Source organism: Anticarsia gemmatalis, chromosome 2 (genome assembly GCF_050436995.1).
Source record: "Anticarsia gemmatalis isolate Benzon Research Colony breed Stoneville strain chromosome 2, ilAntGemm2 primary, whole genome shotgun sequence".
In the NCBI taxonomy this organism is placed as follows: Eukaryota; Metazoa; Arthropoda; class Insecta; order Lepidoptera; family Erebidae; genus Anticarsia; species Anticarsia gemmatalis.
The window spans coordinates 14,501,007-14,517,020 of record NC_134746.1 but is presented as its reverse complement, the minus strand read 5'-3'; the positions used below and the strand labels follow the sequence as shown (position 1 = coordinate 14,517,020).

Below are 16,014 nucleotides of genomic sequence, written 5' to 3'. Positions count from 1 at the left end.
ATCGGTAAAGAACAGCTGATTATGTATGACAAGACATTAGGTAGTTTATCGAATCGTATGATGATAAACTATTTGTTGTGATATGACGTCATTTTTTTTATGATAATTTACTTTATTTTTAGGTCATTGCCATTTGAAAATAACTGTCAAAATTTACCAATATCAAGTTAATTAAATATTCACAATTTTAATACTAAACTTAACTTTACCAATAGTTTCGTAACTAAAATTCGTTGTTTAATCAATCGTAAAAGTATGTAGTTAAAACACAGTCGGTACCTACAGTCACACACGATGTGTTTGTATAAAACCAGTATTATCCCACCAGTGTATGTATATTTTATCTCGTAACATATATAGATAGTATCTATACAATGCTATATCCGATACCTCTCACTTATCTACTTGTCAATCATACTGATGTTATTGATATGTTTATATATTTGCTCAATGTTTTGAAACTACCAAGTGCACAAACTGTTTTCCAATCTTACTGTGCTTATACTATATATTTAAGTGGTATTATGTTAGGGGGTTTAGTCTTCACTTCTGGGATAAAAGATTATCTATAGTAGTATAAGTAAATAATTATAATGATGAATACTTTAATAATCAGCTTAAAAAACACTATAGTGTTATTTTGATTCTATAAAAGAAGTAATTTTAATCATAATTCTCATTTTTACAGCTGACCAATGTGAACAATACACTAAAATCTTTGTTTTAAAATGTAGTACGACAGAACAGGCACCTAAGTACACAAAGTATTCAGGTCATATCCATTCCGTTATGTACAAGTTATAGCAAACAGTCTAGACCGGTATTAATAATTATAATTTGTTCTCAACTCATGGTCTCATAAAATAGTTTACAACTAAGTTAACTTTAAAACGACTTTTAGGGACCCATAATATATTTCATTTTTTGTAAAATTATTTTTATGTGTGATGATGCACGTATACGTGTACGTTGTAGGCGAGTACTCGTCTCCGTCGCGGCCGGACTCGCGCGAGGCGACGGCCACCGACGACGACGGCACGGAGTCGAGGCGACGCGACCGACGATCTAGGCGCACTGCTGAACCCTTCTATGATGGTGAGTATCATGTTTTACGTTTTATTTGTAGCTACAAAAACAATATATTTGTTCGGTAACACCGCTGGGGAAATACTTTTCCTATTTTTTTCCAAGCCTTTTTATCATAGTGAGCTTTTCTTACCCATTTTTAATTGATATTTTTAATACATATTACCTTTTGATGATAAAAAGGAATTGAACTAGAAAATAATAATACTGTCTTTAACAGTACTACTGTATTTTTGGGTATTCTAAGAAGAAGCATTCTCTTTAAATAAAGTAATCAATATCGCACTGAAAAGTATAATTTTTTGCCCGAAAAATATAACGAAATATAGCGCACTGAATTGATTATGCCTACAAAGTAGTCTACAGTTTCAGTAAAAATGATAATCGTAATGTTAATATATTCGAAACTCAGTGAATTCAGTTATTATGCAAATGTGTGTGTTGTGTGCGAGCGGAACTAATGCGAATGGCCGCCTGCTAGCACTCATTATTTCGTGTTTTAAGTATATCGATACAATTCACACGATACATTCGATACAGTTCAATTTTATATTACGCTTTCAATAATATAATTCTGAAGGAAATTAAATATTGAGGAATTACTTGATAAGAAATCTTACAGAATGACGTAGTGTCGAGCTGTTTAGAAAGTCTTACATTCATCCTTGAACTGTAAGTTATACACGTTAATTTTATTCAAAATATGTTATTATCTGAAAGGAACGACAATAGATTTTGAATCCTGATTTTCATAGATACCTTTTTTTAAAGAACCACCTTCCGCACTAAGATTTCCTCTTGTGTCTTGGGGACTTTTACGAACAACGGACACAAAGTACAAACAGACCCGAAAGAACTATTTATGGATCTTACTAATAATTTTCCCATGTCGGAATCGAACCCACGACCCAATGGTAGTGACGTAAAGCTTAATATACTAAAGTAGAGTACTGATTAGTTAGCTGTATTTCCGTGAGCTTATATTCTACTCCGTGCTTTATGAAATGCATAAAGCAAACATTCCCTTCAAAGAGATAAGTCTTTAGGTGCTGTATTAGAAAAAGAAGAACACCTCCTTATACTAAAGAGTTAAAATGGCCTGTATTATATTTGTGTTGTTATGTGCATTGTGCAGAGTACTCTGGCGGCGGTGCGTACGCGGACGCGTACATGGCGCAGCGCCAGTACCAGTACTACGAGCACCTGCGGCTCACCAACCCCGCCGCCTACATGACGCTGTACAAGCAGATCATGGCGGGCCACGCGCCGCCGCCGCCGCCCCACGACTACCGCCCGCCCGCGCAGCAGCCCTACGATGGTAACGTAGCACATACTCATGCCATATTTTCTTTAAAATAGTTTGTCTTGAGATACTATTAAGAATAAAAATGTAAATCTATCTGAAACGGAAGGTCCCGAGTTCTTCTATATCCAGAAATATGTTACAATCTCACACCACCTGCATAATAGTACGACGTCGAACGTTTTCAATGTACACCATTGGAGCAATAGTTGTTATTTTACTGTGTTAAGTGAACATCTTTAGATACATTCATATACATATTTATTATCAACTCAGACTACTTTTTGTGTCATGTTCACTTAGTTCCAATATTTATGTATATTTTGTTGCACAGATTTCGGAAGTATTCCGTACGACGGTCGTCAGGAGCGCGGCAGCGTGCACTCGGGCCGGTCGAGCACCACCGGTCTGAAGGGGAATGACACGTAAGTCCTTACACATAAGGTTCACATCACAATGATATGCAGCACTCACACACGATGTTACGTGTTTGACACACACTATACGTACACTGGTGGAAGCCTGCTTATAAAGTTGAATCCTCCATTTTTTTTTTGTCAAAAATATAATTTACCTTTCTCATATTCGGGAGTAGACCCTTGCCCAGCGGTGGGAGAGTGATGGGTTAAAAAAATACATCTTAATGTCCACTATATTTACATGAAGTTATTTTCTTTGAGGTAAAATTTGCATACTATTTATTCGACGATTATTTAATTGATATTTGACTTTATAAATGGCTACCGGCATCACACTACCCGCATTTTCGCTTCCGCTGTAATATATTAGAGATAGTTATCACAGGATACACAGGATTACTGTTTCTTCGTTCTAAATAAGCGACACCTTCAAGAAAACAGGAACTGCTTAGTCGTAAACCAATCTACAAAGTTCATAAGCTTTTGAATAAGAATGATATTAGACATTCTGCTTTTAATTAATAGTAGCTTCAACAACTTAGGTGACTTCAAATTATTTGAATTTGCCAAATAAAGGCTTTTTATAAATGCTTACTGTTAATTTTTAGTATATACATAGGGCAATAGAAGGTGCTTTGGTTAACTTTACACACTCAGAAATACAATTTAATAATATTTCATACAAAAACAATTCAATAAATTATATAAGAAAATCTACACACGCTTTATAAGTTCACAAAAAGAAAATAATTATCCCAGCCTTGGGGCTCGTATAATAATTTCCAATGTACTATACAAATATATCATGGCATCCGAATAACATGTCTCAATCATTACTAATTACTAATATACATTGTCATGGGACTAAATATCATTGAAAATAACTGCATTACTTTCATGCATTCAGTAGCATGTTAATATAGTGGGCAAGAGCCGAGATAATGGCATTGAATGAGCCCGTCGAGGGAGAATACGTGTACGTGTACTCACGTACAATAAATAATAACGTTTACATACAGCTTACATTTGATTGATTTATATTTTAAACCAGTTTTCGACCGCGGCTTTGCTCGCGTCGAATTGTACCCATTTGGGGGAGAATATTCTGATATCCTCTTTAAGGAATCTTCATACCAAATTTTTACTTTCTACGCTAGGTAGTTTCGGCTGTGCGTTGTCCATCAGTCAGTGGATGGCGAGTTTTGCCCATTTCTCCCTAGCCTGTGCTAATTGCCACCAGTTTTGGCCAGCAACTCTTTTAATATCATCTACCCATCGAGTAGAGGGTCTACTTCTCCTTGTTTCCCTGAGAACCCTCCCATATAGTGGCGTTGTATGACGTGCGCGTATACCATGGGGGTATTGTTTACAAATATAATTTATAGACTGTCTATAAGCATTTTAAATGTCCGAAAGCCCAGGGCTTTCCTTTCCGGTATTAAACAGACTACCTTGCTCGATGTATTTCAATGATAGTGCTATTAATATGAACGAATATTGGCGGTCCGTGTGCCAAGTTCGATCACAATGGAAGTGTTCATCATTTAGCCGTAACTATTTCACTCTGTTTTATATACTGTGTCTATTACGCCCGTCTCAGTGTGTCAGCCTTACAAGGTTTTACTCTCCTTTTTTGTTGCTATTATTTGAGTTATTTCCCAAACTTTATGAATTTCCCTACTGACTCAAAAATGCAGTACATTTTATTTCAAAATTAATCTTAATAAACTTGGGTATTTAGAAAAGGCAATAGATACCTTTTGTAATGATTATATAGTTGTAAAGTACATATAAGTACATGATTGAGAGACGTTGTTCGTGGCTGGCTTGTGGTGCGCGTGTTGACGAGTGGTGCGTGTAGGTACTACGGCTCGTACCGGCTGGACGCCGCCGCCTCGCTGCGGGACGCGCCCTCCCTGCGCACAGACCTCTCCGACAGGTATAACATACATACATCATCACTCACTTCTCAACACTTGAAGTCAAGGTCGGAACATTCAAGGGCCTAGGCGAAGACGTCACTGAACTATACTCGAGCCATTTCAAACGTGCTAACTAAGTCATGTCATTTTGTCGGTGTCTCTCGCTCGCACTTACACATTGTCACATTCGTATGATTCTTATGATTATGGGGTAGTTCGCACGTTTGTAACGGCCTGAGTATTATATACGGGCATTGTATCGTTAAGTTTACGAGATTTATTTTTTCAAGGAAAAAAAGTCGTGATAATCTTGACATAAGTGACCAAAAAGTGTTGAGAATTGATGTCATTTTCTAACAATACATTATAATATATCGTCGTGTTTAAAGCGCTGTGAAAATTTAATTCGTGATTTTAATTTCGTTTCCTTGGAACAATATTGTATGCATTTTCTCACTTCGAATACTGAAAACTATATCTTTAATTCATAGCGCTTCAAACTCCTATTATTAATATCGACATTATTTTCAAAGACATCTGCACTATACATTTATTTTCTCATGTCATGTTTCAAATTAATAGGAATGGATCAGGTCATTGTTACTTTAAGGTCGTTATATAAATGCTTAAGCGATTTGTTTGTGTTGTTCAATATTATTTGCAATGTTTGGTATCGCACTGCATGGGTTTGCTTCACAAAATAGTACCAACTATAAGAATCGAATTAGAAATGTATGGATAATTTTTCTGGTTGAGTACCAGCTTGGGTGTTTTCACGCTGATGTTCAATGGCTGTCGTTTTACATGCAACGTGCACGTGCACGTTTCTACGTTCTATTTACGTGTACATTACTGTGTAAAGACTCATTATACGATGAAATAATAATACTATGCAATCAGTATATGACTAGTATCGTTTAAACACCGTTTAGACGATGTACGTTATTTATAATATTGTAAGCAAGCATTAAACTTGCATTTTGTATATTATATAGCTTAACTGCCCATTGTGTGTCTATGTGAATACAGCCTAATATCTGTAAAACACGGCTTTAATTGTTGTACAGTACACACTTTTAAAATCTATTGGTAATGGTCAAATATTATCAAAACTACTCGTATTATTGTCGCTGTAGCAACGTGATTGTCTGGTACAGGGCTCTTATACTTGTTGATGTATGTGCATATATATACCTGTATGTTAATTTATGTATGTCTGTGTGTATCAGGGACTTGAACACGGACATGTCGCTGAACCTCCACCTTGAGGAGTCCACTGTGCGCTCGGAGAGAATGACGCCCTTCAGATACTCCACCGCGCATATCAAGGTAAAAAAAACGATCTTAACATTATCATATAGAACTGAAATAAATGGCCAGTATTACTTGCAACTATGCAATATTCTCAGAGAAGTACTTAAAAGTAATTTGTAGTGTATTTGTAATTACTCAAAACATAGCTGAAATGAGATAGTAGTAGTTTCTAAAAACTGTAAATACGATAATGATCCTTCCGTGTTTGGTTAGTAGCTGGAGGACGCTGACGTTGTCCATTTTGTAATTAAAGATGGACAAACAGTCCTTATTTTACATAGTAACAGAATATTTTGTATTGTTATCGTATGCTAATATGTTGTGTGGTACAGGGTAGTATATCGTCCCGCGACGTGGTGGTGGTCCGTCCGTCGTACCCGGTGGACGGCGTGCCCGCCACCGTGCACATCGTGTCGCTGGCGGCCGCGCTGCACCACCACCCCGACACCGCCGAGCTCGCCGCCTTCCCCGGACCACTTGTCAAAGGTAACAGTCATATACATACTACTTACTGTTATTGGTCTCTTAGAAGAACAATTACCGGCCGTCTAGCACCTGACAAAGTGCAATAAGAGATCAGCTTGATGCATTATTATTGTACCGTTTTGGTCATGTAAGTAGTGTAGCCAATTGCTTAAACGAGAACTTAAATGCTACCTCTTCCGCCTATGGTGTTTCTACACTAAACTTGGTTTCACCTACTATGTTGATACCCCTATATGTAAAAAAGTGTGTAATGTGTCTACATTTATATAGGTTCTTAATTCTTGACCTAATAAGTATGTTTGTTGTATAGGTGTAACTCATAAGAAGAGTGTGATCGACTACTGCGGCGTGCGCGTGCGCAGTGCGGAGCGCGAGGGGGGCCGTGACGTCACCGGCTACGTGCTCGTCTGGGACCTGCTCGCGCTCATGCTCAGGCAAAATGGGGTAAGCAGACTGAAAGGGCTTTAAAGTCAACATTTTGTTTAATAAAGTTACTATTTCATGTTTTTATGGTGTGGTCATTTCTTGGCAGGTGGTAGTAGGATCAGATATAGCAGAACTATTGATGAAGAACACACGCGAATATGAATACAAACTGGCTGTTAATAAGACACACAATGGTGAGTTAATCAGACAAGTACTTTATTACATTACTACTTTGCTTATTCATGAGACTTTTCGTGGATTAATCCCTCAGTAGTTTACAAAAGATGGTCTGTAGTCTCTTTATTTAAATGAGATACAATATAGCTTTCCATAAGTTACAAAATTAGTTTCTACATTTTATTCAACAACAAAATAGCATTACTATTGTATTTCTGTGTGTTCAGAGTCTCGTCGCGGCTCGTCGCTGTCGCTGCTGGTGCCGAGCGAGGCGGCGGGCCCGCGCGAGGCGCGTGATGACGACCGCAGCTCCTCGCCCGAACAACCCTCGCTCTCCGTCTCTGAAAACATCAGTGAGTACCATTTGTAATTCAGTTATACTCTACGATATTTCAGTCCAACAGTTATGAGTAATTATATTATGGTAACTTTACTATATGCACTGATATGTGTGTTATTGATCGGGAAAACAGTATTTGTGAAAACTTCTAGCGTGTGTTCGTAATTAGAATTTATGTATATGTTACTGTAAAAGCCCGAACTGTAGTAAATCCTAAGATTTTCCGGTAAAACCTAAGATTTACCAACTCTCAATGGTAAAAGTCCGAACAAGCCAGAGTTTAAAAACTATGTTACGATATATAAAAAAAACCTCCTTCATAACTATGTTTATAACTATTTCACGGTATAATTATATACTGTGACATAGTTATAAAGAAGGAGTTTTGGGCATAGCGACATGGGTAGGTTAGGTTATTTTTTTTTAACCACCCAGAAGGAGGAGCCCCGCGAAGCGGGGCTCCGGCGACATCTCGATATCATCAAGTGAATATAGGTAAAAGTTCGAAATAAAATAATTGTTCGGACTTTTACCATTGCGAGTTGGTAAATCTTAGGTTATACCGGAAAATCTTAGGATTTACCACCGTTCGGGCTTTTACAGTAACATATACAAAGGCGTTTAAAAAACATTTGTTGGTGTATGCCTAAAATACGTTTTATGATTGAATCACTAAGAAAAATAAGTTTCTATGTATCGTATTGTTTAATTAAATTATGATGTTTTTTACAGATCAAGAGTCGTTAAGTTCCCCGGGCCAGTCCGCAGCGGAGGAACGTGTGGCGCTCGACAAACTGCGGGAACTGCTCACTTACGGCAACAGGCAGGAGGCACTCGGTATGTACACAATTTATATTGAAAACTGTACAAAAAAAATATGACCTATCTTAATAACTTTTCGTGCTATCTAATCAAAGAGGAGTAGAGGTGTTCAAAAATCGTTTGACTTTTATGTGTTCCATTTGATGTACTGATTTGTTGTGTGTTTGTGTGCAGAGTGGGCGATGAGCAACAAGCTGTGGGGACACGCGCTGGCCCTCGCGGCGCACGGCGACCGGCGGACCCGCGCGGGGGTGGCGGCGCGCTGGCTGGCCGCGCTGCCACGACACGACCCGCTACACACGCTCTACGCCACGCTCGCCGCCACGCCGCCGCCCGCTGCCACCGTAAGTACTGTCATAACGTAGCGACCTACTGTGCTACGGTTTACGTAGACTTGCTACACGTCACGTATCACTTTTTCGGTGCTTTTGTTTGCTACGCGAGAAATACATTGTTTTAAGTGTGCTACGGTATATGGTTACGTGCTCGTTTGTACGTTATTAACGTATACGTGTACAAAGTGAGATAAATTTTTATAATACTTATTAATTATGAATTATAATAACGCTAACACAATTGTCTCCTTTACACAGTGTGTGGCGGACGAGCGGTGGGGTGACTGGCGGCCACACGCAGCTATGATTCTGTCCAACCCCTCCACTAAGCCGGACCAAGACCGACGCACGCTCACACAACTCGGTAAGATATCTATTGATGACAAGTAATTTACGGAAGTAGTATTAAATAAAAAACACACTTACTTACCTCAAAATGTATATGAAGATTTTATCAAGCAAATTTTTTTAAGTTATCGATGTTTGACATTAATTTATCACTTGTTTTATTCCCGTAGGTGACAGTCTCTCGTCCCGCGGGCTGCTGTACTCAGCTCAGTTCTGCTACTTATCGGCGGGGGTGCAGTTCTCGCGCCACCCGCTGGCGCCGCTGCCCCCCTCCCCGCCGCCCGCCGCCGCCCCCCCGCGCCTGGCGCTGCTGCTGGCCGACCCGCGCGCGCACCACCTGCACCAGCTCGCCACCAACCGAGCGCTGTTCGCCACTGAGGTGTACGAATACGCGCTATCACTCAATCAAGATGATTTTGTTATTACTGAACTGCAGGTATGAGATTTTATTAATAATTTCTTGTAGATTTTGTACGTTTAGCTTGTTTGCATCTAAAATTGTGGATTCTAGTCTAGACGAATTTATTGCTAAATATTTGCAAATTCAATCAAAATGATCAATGTCTATGATAGTATTATTTTCTTAGAACTGTTTATACTGATCCATAAGAAAAGTAATCACAAATGTTTTCTCTTCAATATCACGATTATAACTGCATGAAGCTCCTTATATATTTATATATCAACCATTTTATAAGTAGCTTAATCCAAATTTGTATAAATTAAATCAAATAGATGTTAGTACTAACGTGATGTATCTGTTTGTGTCAGGCCTACAAGCTGGTGCTGGCGTGTCGCCTGTCGGACTGCGGGCTGTACGAGCGCGCGCTGGCCTACACGGAAGCAGCCGCGCGCGCCGTGACCCGCGCCCCCAGGGACTACAGCCACGCGCTCGTCACGCACCTGGCCACGCTCGCGGACAGGTACACACACATACCACTCACATTAATAAATACTTCAATAAAGTACATCTTAAATACGATGATTAACAAGAATGGCGCAGACTTTCTAGCCAGCTCTTCTCATGTACCCTACCTTCCGAACTGGCGGTAAATTAACTCTCTGTGTCATTGACTACCATAAGTGTCAGCTTTTGACCCAAATGAGTAAATTATTTGATGTTGATTTTGATGGAAAATACCAAATAACTTAAGTTTTTTTCTGTCGCTCTGTGTATCGTTATCTTATTATCATAATACGATTATTAATGTTAATCTTCAAGCTTTGAACTGATTTTATATCATCTAAATCCGTTAAGCTGTTAATGCGTGATAGACTATCAAATATTGAAACAAACAAGCTTAATTTTATATTATTTGTATGGATTTATAAATAGCTACATCAATATTATTTTATAATGTTACCCAATAATTTATAAAATCATGCATTATTTAACAAACTTTCTTAACCCATTACTGTTCCACTGTTGGACAAGCGTCTCCTCCCAAATAAAGAAGGGGTTAAAGGGGGGGGGGGGGGGTAGGGGGCCTTGAGTCCACCACGCTGGCCAAGTGAAGGTTTCACGCCCTCAATAAATTAATTAAACAAATTTTAAGCATGCAAATCTTCATCACGATGTTTTCTTTCACTGTTAGAGCAAGTGATAATTATTTCTAATACACAAAACTTGTAATGTAAACTGAATTGTAACATTATTTGTGTTTGTTCGTGCGTAGACTGAAGTACCACGACCCGGCGCTGCAGGAGGACCCGCCGCTGGTGGAGGAGGCGGACAGCGCCGAGCCCTCGCCGCGCCACCACCAGCAGTGGCTCGACGACGTCAAGAACGTGGCGCACATGTTACATGTACGTACATTATGTTAAATAATATGTACCTAGTATTGCTGTTTATACGGGTGAATTTTGAAATAATATTCAAGTGTGTACCTATCTAAAACAAGATTGTTTGATAAACTAATTTTGTTTTGTGATAAATTTACATCATCTCATAATTTGATGATGATTTACTTGTGTGTCCAACTAAGCAGGTGACATCAACGTGCAAAGATTTTGATTACAATAAATGTTGCTAAAGTTACAACAACCTATGTTATCGAAAATGTATGATATAATTCACCAAGACCCAAAAAAAAAAACTTAACCATGCAAATAGATGTTGAAAGAGATTCCAATTAAAAAGTTAACTGTAGCATAAAAGTAGATAACGTTTTGGAAGGAAAAAAAACTATCCCCTGTCGCAATCACAATTTGAATTAATTATGAACGTTAAACAATAAAGTATCTGACGGACTTTTTTGCCAATACTAATGTACCATAGTGTGTGTATGTGTGTGTGCAACTAACCCGCATGTGTGTGTAGGTGGAGAGCGCGGCGCAGTTGTCGGCGCAGACCACGCCGCAGCACAACAACTACTACGCGCAACAACCCACGCCACAACAACAACAACAGCCGGGCTACGGCTGGAACGACCAACAACAGGTCAGTTACATGTACCAACACAAACAAAAATCACACCAAGAACTAATCAGGTAACCACTTAATTCTAAAATGTGAACATGGCGTCAGAATAATTAAGATCGTTAGGTATCTATCAATAAAATATTTTTCTTTATAATAAAAAAAATGATGTTGTTGAAAAATATTTTAGGGTACTTGCAGTAAAATATAAAAATACAGGCTATAATAGTATTTTTTTCACAAGTATGCTTCAAAAAAGTCTACGAAATGTGGGTCATAGTTAATATGCGTCATATAGCGTCAAAATAAACGAAATCCTTCTCAACTCAGGCGCAACAGTACCAGCAAGTGCAGCCGGTACCGACGTACGCCGAGCCCATCGCCGAGGAGAAGGCCGCCGAGTACTCGCCGTACTACGCGCCGCCCCAACAACCCTCGCCGCAACACCAACAACAACAACAACAGCAACAACAACAACAGCAGCAGCAGCAGCAGGTGGACGAGCAGCAGAGCTACGCCGGCTACGAGGAGTGGCGCCCCGAGGAGCAGCACCAGCAGTACGCCGACCCCTACTGGCAGGGAGACCAGGGATACGCGGGATATGGCGAGGTCAGTACCGAGTGAAGGTCGTGGTGGGTGACGGGTAGCATAGGTGATGTTCGGATGTACTCTCAGTTATAATGATCGTCTAATGTGTTCTAGTAAATTACTTATTTGGTTCGTTCAACTATGACGGTCGTTTTCTTTAATTAAAGTAGTTTTTGAGGACAGCAATTAAAACCAGTGTTTAATTGCGCCTGAGTGTAATTCCGTTAGTCTTTCTTTAATTGTTCCATTTAAAGTTTAGTATTTCGGAAAGAAATTATGTGATACGATTAAAGCGTGTTCGATGTGTTGTTGAAACTAAACTATATAATTTGACGATCATTATCCCTGTAGAGTATGTCCGACCACACAATAAAGGTTAACAATGCGTCAGTAGGCTAGTAGGTAGTGTAGGTAGACAATAGGCACCGAGTTGATCGCTCCTGGTTACTTTATATTTGTTAACAATTAAACTATTGAATCGAGTCGACGCCGCCCGTCGACTTAGGTGCGGTGTATTGTGTGTGAGCCGCGCCGACAGACAGACGCTCAGGTCGCACAGTCAGTAGCGAGGGAGGACAGAGAGCGCCGGTCGCATGTGAGCCGAGTATATCGTAGAGTCAGTAGTGCCGCGGCCGCCGCGGCGAGCAGTCGCGCGAGTGTCCGTCCGGTTCGACCGCGCGTCGGGCCGGCGCACTCGGCCGCCTATCTAACGTTGTTGTGTGGGCGGGTGTGCAGCGCGCCCCGCCCCGCCGCCCGCGCCCGCCCACGGCGCGCGTGGCGCCCTCCGCCCCCGCCGCGCCGCCCGCCCCCGCCGCCGACTCGCTGGAGCTCGTGGAGTACTCCCGCTCGCCGGCGCTGCGGCGGCGCGTGCACCCCAAGCCGGAGCCCGTCAACGTGGCCTTCGGCGAGCGCGCGCCCGCGCCCCGCCCCCCGCCGCGCATGGCCACGCCCCCCGTGCGCCTGCGCAGCGTGTCGCGGGCCGCCAGCAACGACTCCGACACCGGCTCGCGCGGCGCCGAGCGCGCCCCGCTGTCCGATCTCGACATACAGATCGCGCACAGCCCCCGCGGGACCCCGCTGCGGTTCGACCGGGGCCCGACCCAGCCCGGGCCCGCGGGCCGCGCGCCGCCGCCGGGCCGGCTCATCTGCAACACGGTGGACTCGTGGTCGCGTCAGGTACACGTGCGGGACGGGACGTACAAGCCGCTAGTGTTCGGCGGCACGTACCCCATCGACGAGCCCGCGTCCCCGCCGGAGGAGCGCTCGCCCGCCCCCCGGCGCGGCTCGCCCGCGTCTCTGCCGGGCGTGCTGCGGCCCGCGCTGTCGGCGGAGGCGCACAAGCGCGAGCTGCGGCGCACCATCGAGCAGAGCCTGGACAAGTTCGAGGCGATCCTGTCCCGGCGCGAGCCGCCCCGGGGCGGGGGCCCGCGCCGCGCGCCGCTCACGTTCGACATCGACGAGCCGATGCGCGCGGACGAGCCGCCGCCGCCCGAGGCCATGCCGCGCGACACGGACGCCAAGTACTACGTGGCGGGGCCCAAGACCTTCGACATCGACGAGCCCGTCGCGTTCACGTAGCGTCGTCGTCCCGGCGCCGGGCCGTCCGTCGGGCGGGTGACGACCGCCCGCCAGCATTTATTGTGTGTTTAGCGTTCTAATGCTTCTATTAATCGTTTTTTTATAAAATTGACGCTGTGATATCTATCGATCTGACCGAGGAGTCTCGTTAATTTATTTTATAATTTATCCGAGTTGATACGTACCAAATTTTAATTTGTTAATCACTAAAATGTATTCGTGGATCCGTCTGTCGTTGTTATTTTCCTTATTTTATTATTATTTATGATGTACTCGCTTGTAACCTAGTGTGTTATTGTTGTAACATAGCGGCGACGCAGTTCGGTAACTATGTAGAGAATTGTTATTGCGATTAAATGTTCAGTGAGACAGTGTGGTTTTACTAACGCCCTTCTCCCGCGCGGTACATGGCGGGCTCTGTGCGGGCGGCGGTCGGGTCGCGGGCCGCGCGTCGGTACAGAGCCGGCGATGTACTCAGCGCACGCGTGATCCATTGTCTGTCGGCGCTATCTACTGTATATTATTTAATTAACAAGGTTAACCTCCGTCGGGCTACGAGGCGGCATCGGTTGTAGTAATTGGTAAATAAGCTATTAATAGCGGCGCGCTCCATTGAGCACGAGTTCAAAGATAAGCAACTATAAATTAACTGGAAGTTTAGATCGACTGACGTTTTCTTGATGATTGTACGACCGTGTTGTATAATACGGGTACTTACATGAGCTTTCATTGCGAATAATAAACAAACTAAATATAAAGGTGTTTATTATTTGTGTATGTTATAAAGTCAGGTGTACACTACATATACTCGGTTTATACGCACATACATACGTGCTGTTCTATTTAAAAGTGAAATGACTTAAGAACAGCTGGGCGTATGTAATTAGTCACACGATCAAATTAATGTGTGCACGCTCGCAAACTTTATATCCCTACTGGAAACTGTTGCCAGAACAATGTTCGTAAAACACTTATGTTTAGCATTGTAATACATAAAAGAATTTGATAAAACATGTATGTATAACTTTTAAGATTTTTAAGAACTTTTATATATTTTGCTAAATGAATGTTTCCTTAGCCTACTGACAACAATAATTTTAAAACACTGCCTATTGTTAATTGCACTGTAACCTAGCCACTAATATGTCGACACCTTCCCCTTTAAATAAATGTATAACACACGCTATTTAACTTTGTGTCTGAACATAGAAACAAGTCGTTACGCACATTCACTCGCAATTTTCGTATACGTTTGTCTTATTTTTCGCTTTCTGTACAGCGGCTTGTTGCTATGTTCAAACGCACAAGGTAATTAGTGCGTACTTCAGGTACGTATATGATTGTGTGCACGTATACGTAGTGTAACGTGCACGTGTGATGCTCTATTCATACCTACTGACACCGTTCTAACCCCCGGTTTCAGGGCACATTTAGCGGTAGTTTATCTATTCAATAGCGTTTAAACTTGTACAAAAAAAACGCTATTGGATGGATAAACCACCGCTAAATGTACTCAGAAATCGGGCCTAAGTGGTGTCCGTAGTAGTGAGTGCAGTAGTTTGACGTGTGTGTGCGTGCAGGGCGCGGGCGAGGGGGGCGGGTACGGCGCGGGCGCGGAGGAGGCGCGGCCCAGCATCACCATGCCCGGCACCAACAAGCCGCGCGCGCCCCTCTACGACTACGACGACGACAGACCGCCCAGCACTGATGTGAGTCCCTTACTATTATGTTGATATATTATTTTTTGTATACTTTTACTTCGAGTCTAATAAGGTGGTTCTGTGTAGTTCCGATGTCGTTTGCTTTCTAGATGGCTTCAAAAAAACCTGTTATAACTTTCTACAATTGCGGAATTTTTATGTGAATCTTTATTTATATTACTTCTAAAGTTTTGTTTTAAATGAAACTTATAGTCTTGCTTTAATTGTCTCATTGTGGATTAGACCAAATTTCCCTCTTTTAACTAACTGAACTCGAAGTATTTTTTAGTCTCTCATTCGCTTTCACTTGAAAGTTAAAATAATAGATGTTAGCTATAACAATGACCAATCTGCGTCGTAGTTATATAATCAGCTTGTTTTATGTGTTTAACCGTCGTAAATGTAAGATTACTTGCGATAACAAGCATTATAGCATCTATTAAAAATCTCATACGACACTCATAAACTCACAATAAGAACTACTATAATAACTGATTTAATCTTTGTACAACTATCAAACTGTATTAACATTGAACATTACGTCTGCAGCACGCCGACCGCGACACGGACACTCCGAAGACAGCGGCCAAGAAGCAAGAGAACAAGTCGAAGGAGGAGGGCAGCAAGGGCGAGTCGAAGGGTGGCAAGGGCGGCGGCTGGCTGGGCGGCATCCTCACCAAGCTGTCGCTGCGGCCGCCCAACCAGATGATCCTGCCGGACGACAAGAACCCCTCCGTGAGTGTCCCCTCTA

At 42.0% G+C, this 16,014-nt stretch overlaps 1 protein-coding gene across 6 annotated transcripts in view; it reads left to right on the top strand.

Moving 5' to 3' along the window:
• The window catches only part of Sec16 (endoplasmic reticulum export factor secretory 16), a 28,087-nt gene that overhangs the window by 7,095 nt on the left and 4,978 nt on the right, over positions 1 to 16,014 (top strand). For 2 of the 6 annotated variants that reach the window (XM_076134229.1, XM_076134237.1), the window contains exons 5-23: positions 976 to 1,095; positions 2,222 to 2,404; positions 2,724 to 2,814; positions 4,670 to 4,747; positions 5,960 to 6,059; positions 6,377 to 6,530; positions 6,841 to 6,974; positions 7,063 to 7,150; positions 7,361 to 7,486; positions 8,206 to 8,310; positions 8,470 to 8,639; positions 8,889 to 8,994; positions 9,149 to 9,414; positions 9,750 to 9,901; positions 10,655 to 10,784; positions 11,299 to 11,418; positions 11,728 to 12,006; positions 15,144 to 15,272; positions 15,813 to 15,998. In XM_076134229.1, coding sequence (XP_075990344.1) covers positions 976 to 1,095; positions 2,222 to 2,404; positions 2,724 to 2,814; positions 4,670 to 4,747; positions 5,960 to 6,059; positions 6,377 to 6,530; positions 6,841 to 6,974; positions 7,063 to 7,150; positions 7,361 to 7,486; positions 8,206 to 8,310; positions 8,470 to 8,639; positions 8,889 to 8,994; positions 9,149 to 9,414; positions 9,750 to 9,901; positions 10,655 to 10,784; positions 11,299 to 11,418; positions 11,728 to 12,006; positions 15,144 to 15,272; positions 15,813 to 15,998 — 2,717 coding nt within the window. Of the gene's footprint in view, positions 1 to 975; positions 1,096 to 2,221; positions 2,405 to 2,723; positions 2,815 to 4,669; positions 4,748 to 5,959; positions 6,060 to 6,376; positions 6,531 to 6,840; positions 6,975 to 7,062; positions 7,151 to 7,360; positions 7,487 to 8,205; positions 8,311 to 8,469; positions 8,640 to 8,888; positions 8,995 to 9,148; positions 9,415 to 9,749; positions 9,902 to 10,654; positions 10,785 to 11,298; positions 11,419 to 11,727; positions 12,007 to 12,720; positions 13,933 to 15,143; positions 15,273 to 15,812; positions 15,999 to 16,014 lie in introns of those variants that run through there. The other 4 variants (XM_076134219.1, XM_076134215.1, XM_076134233.1 and 1 more) reach the window with 3 other exon arrangements.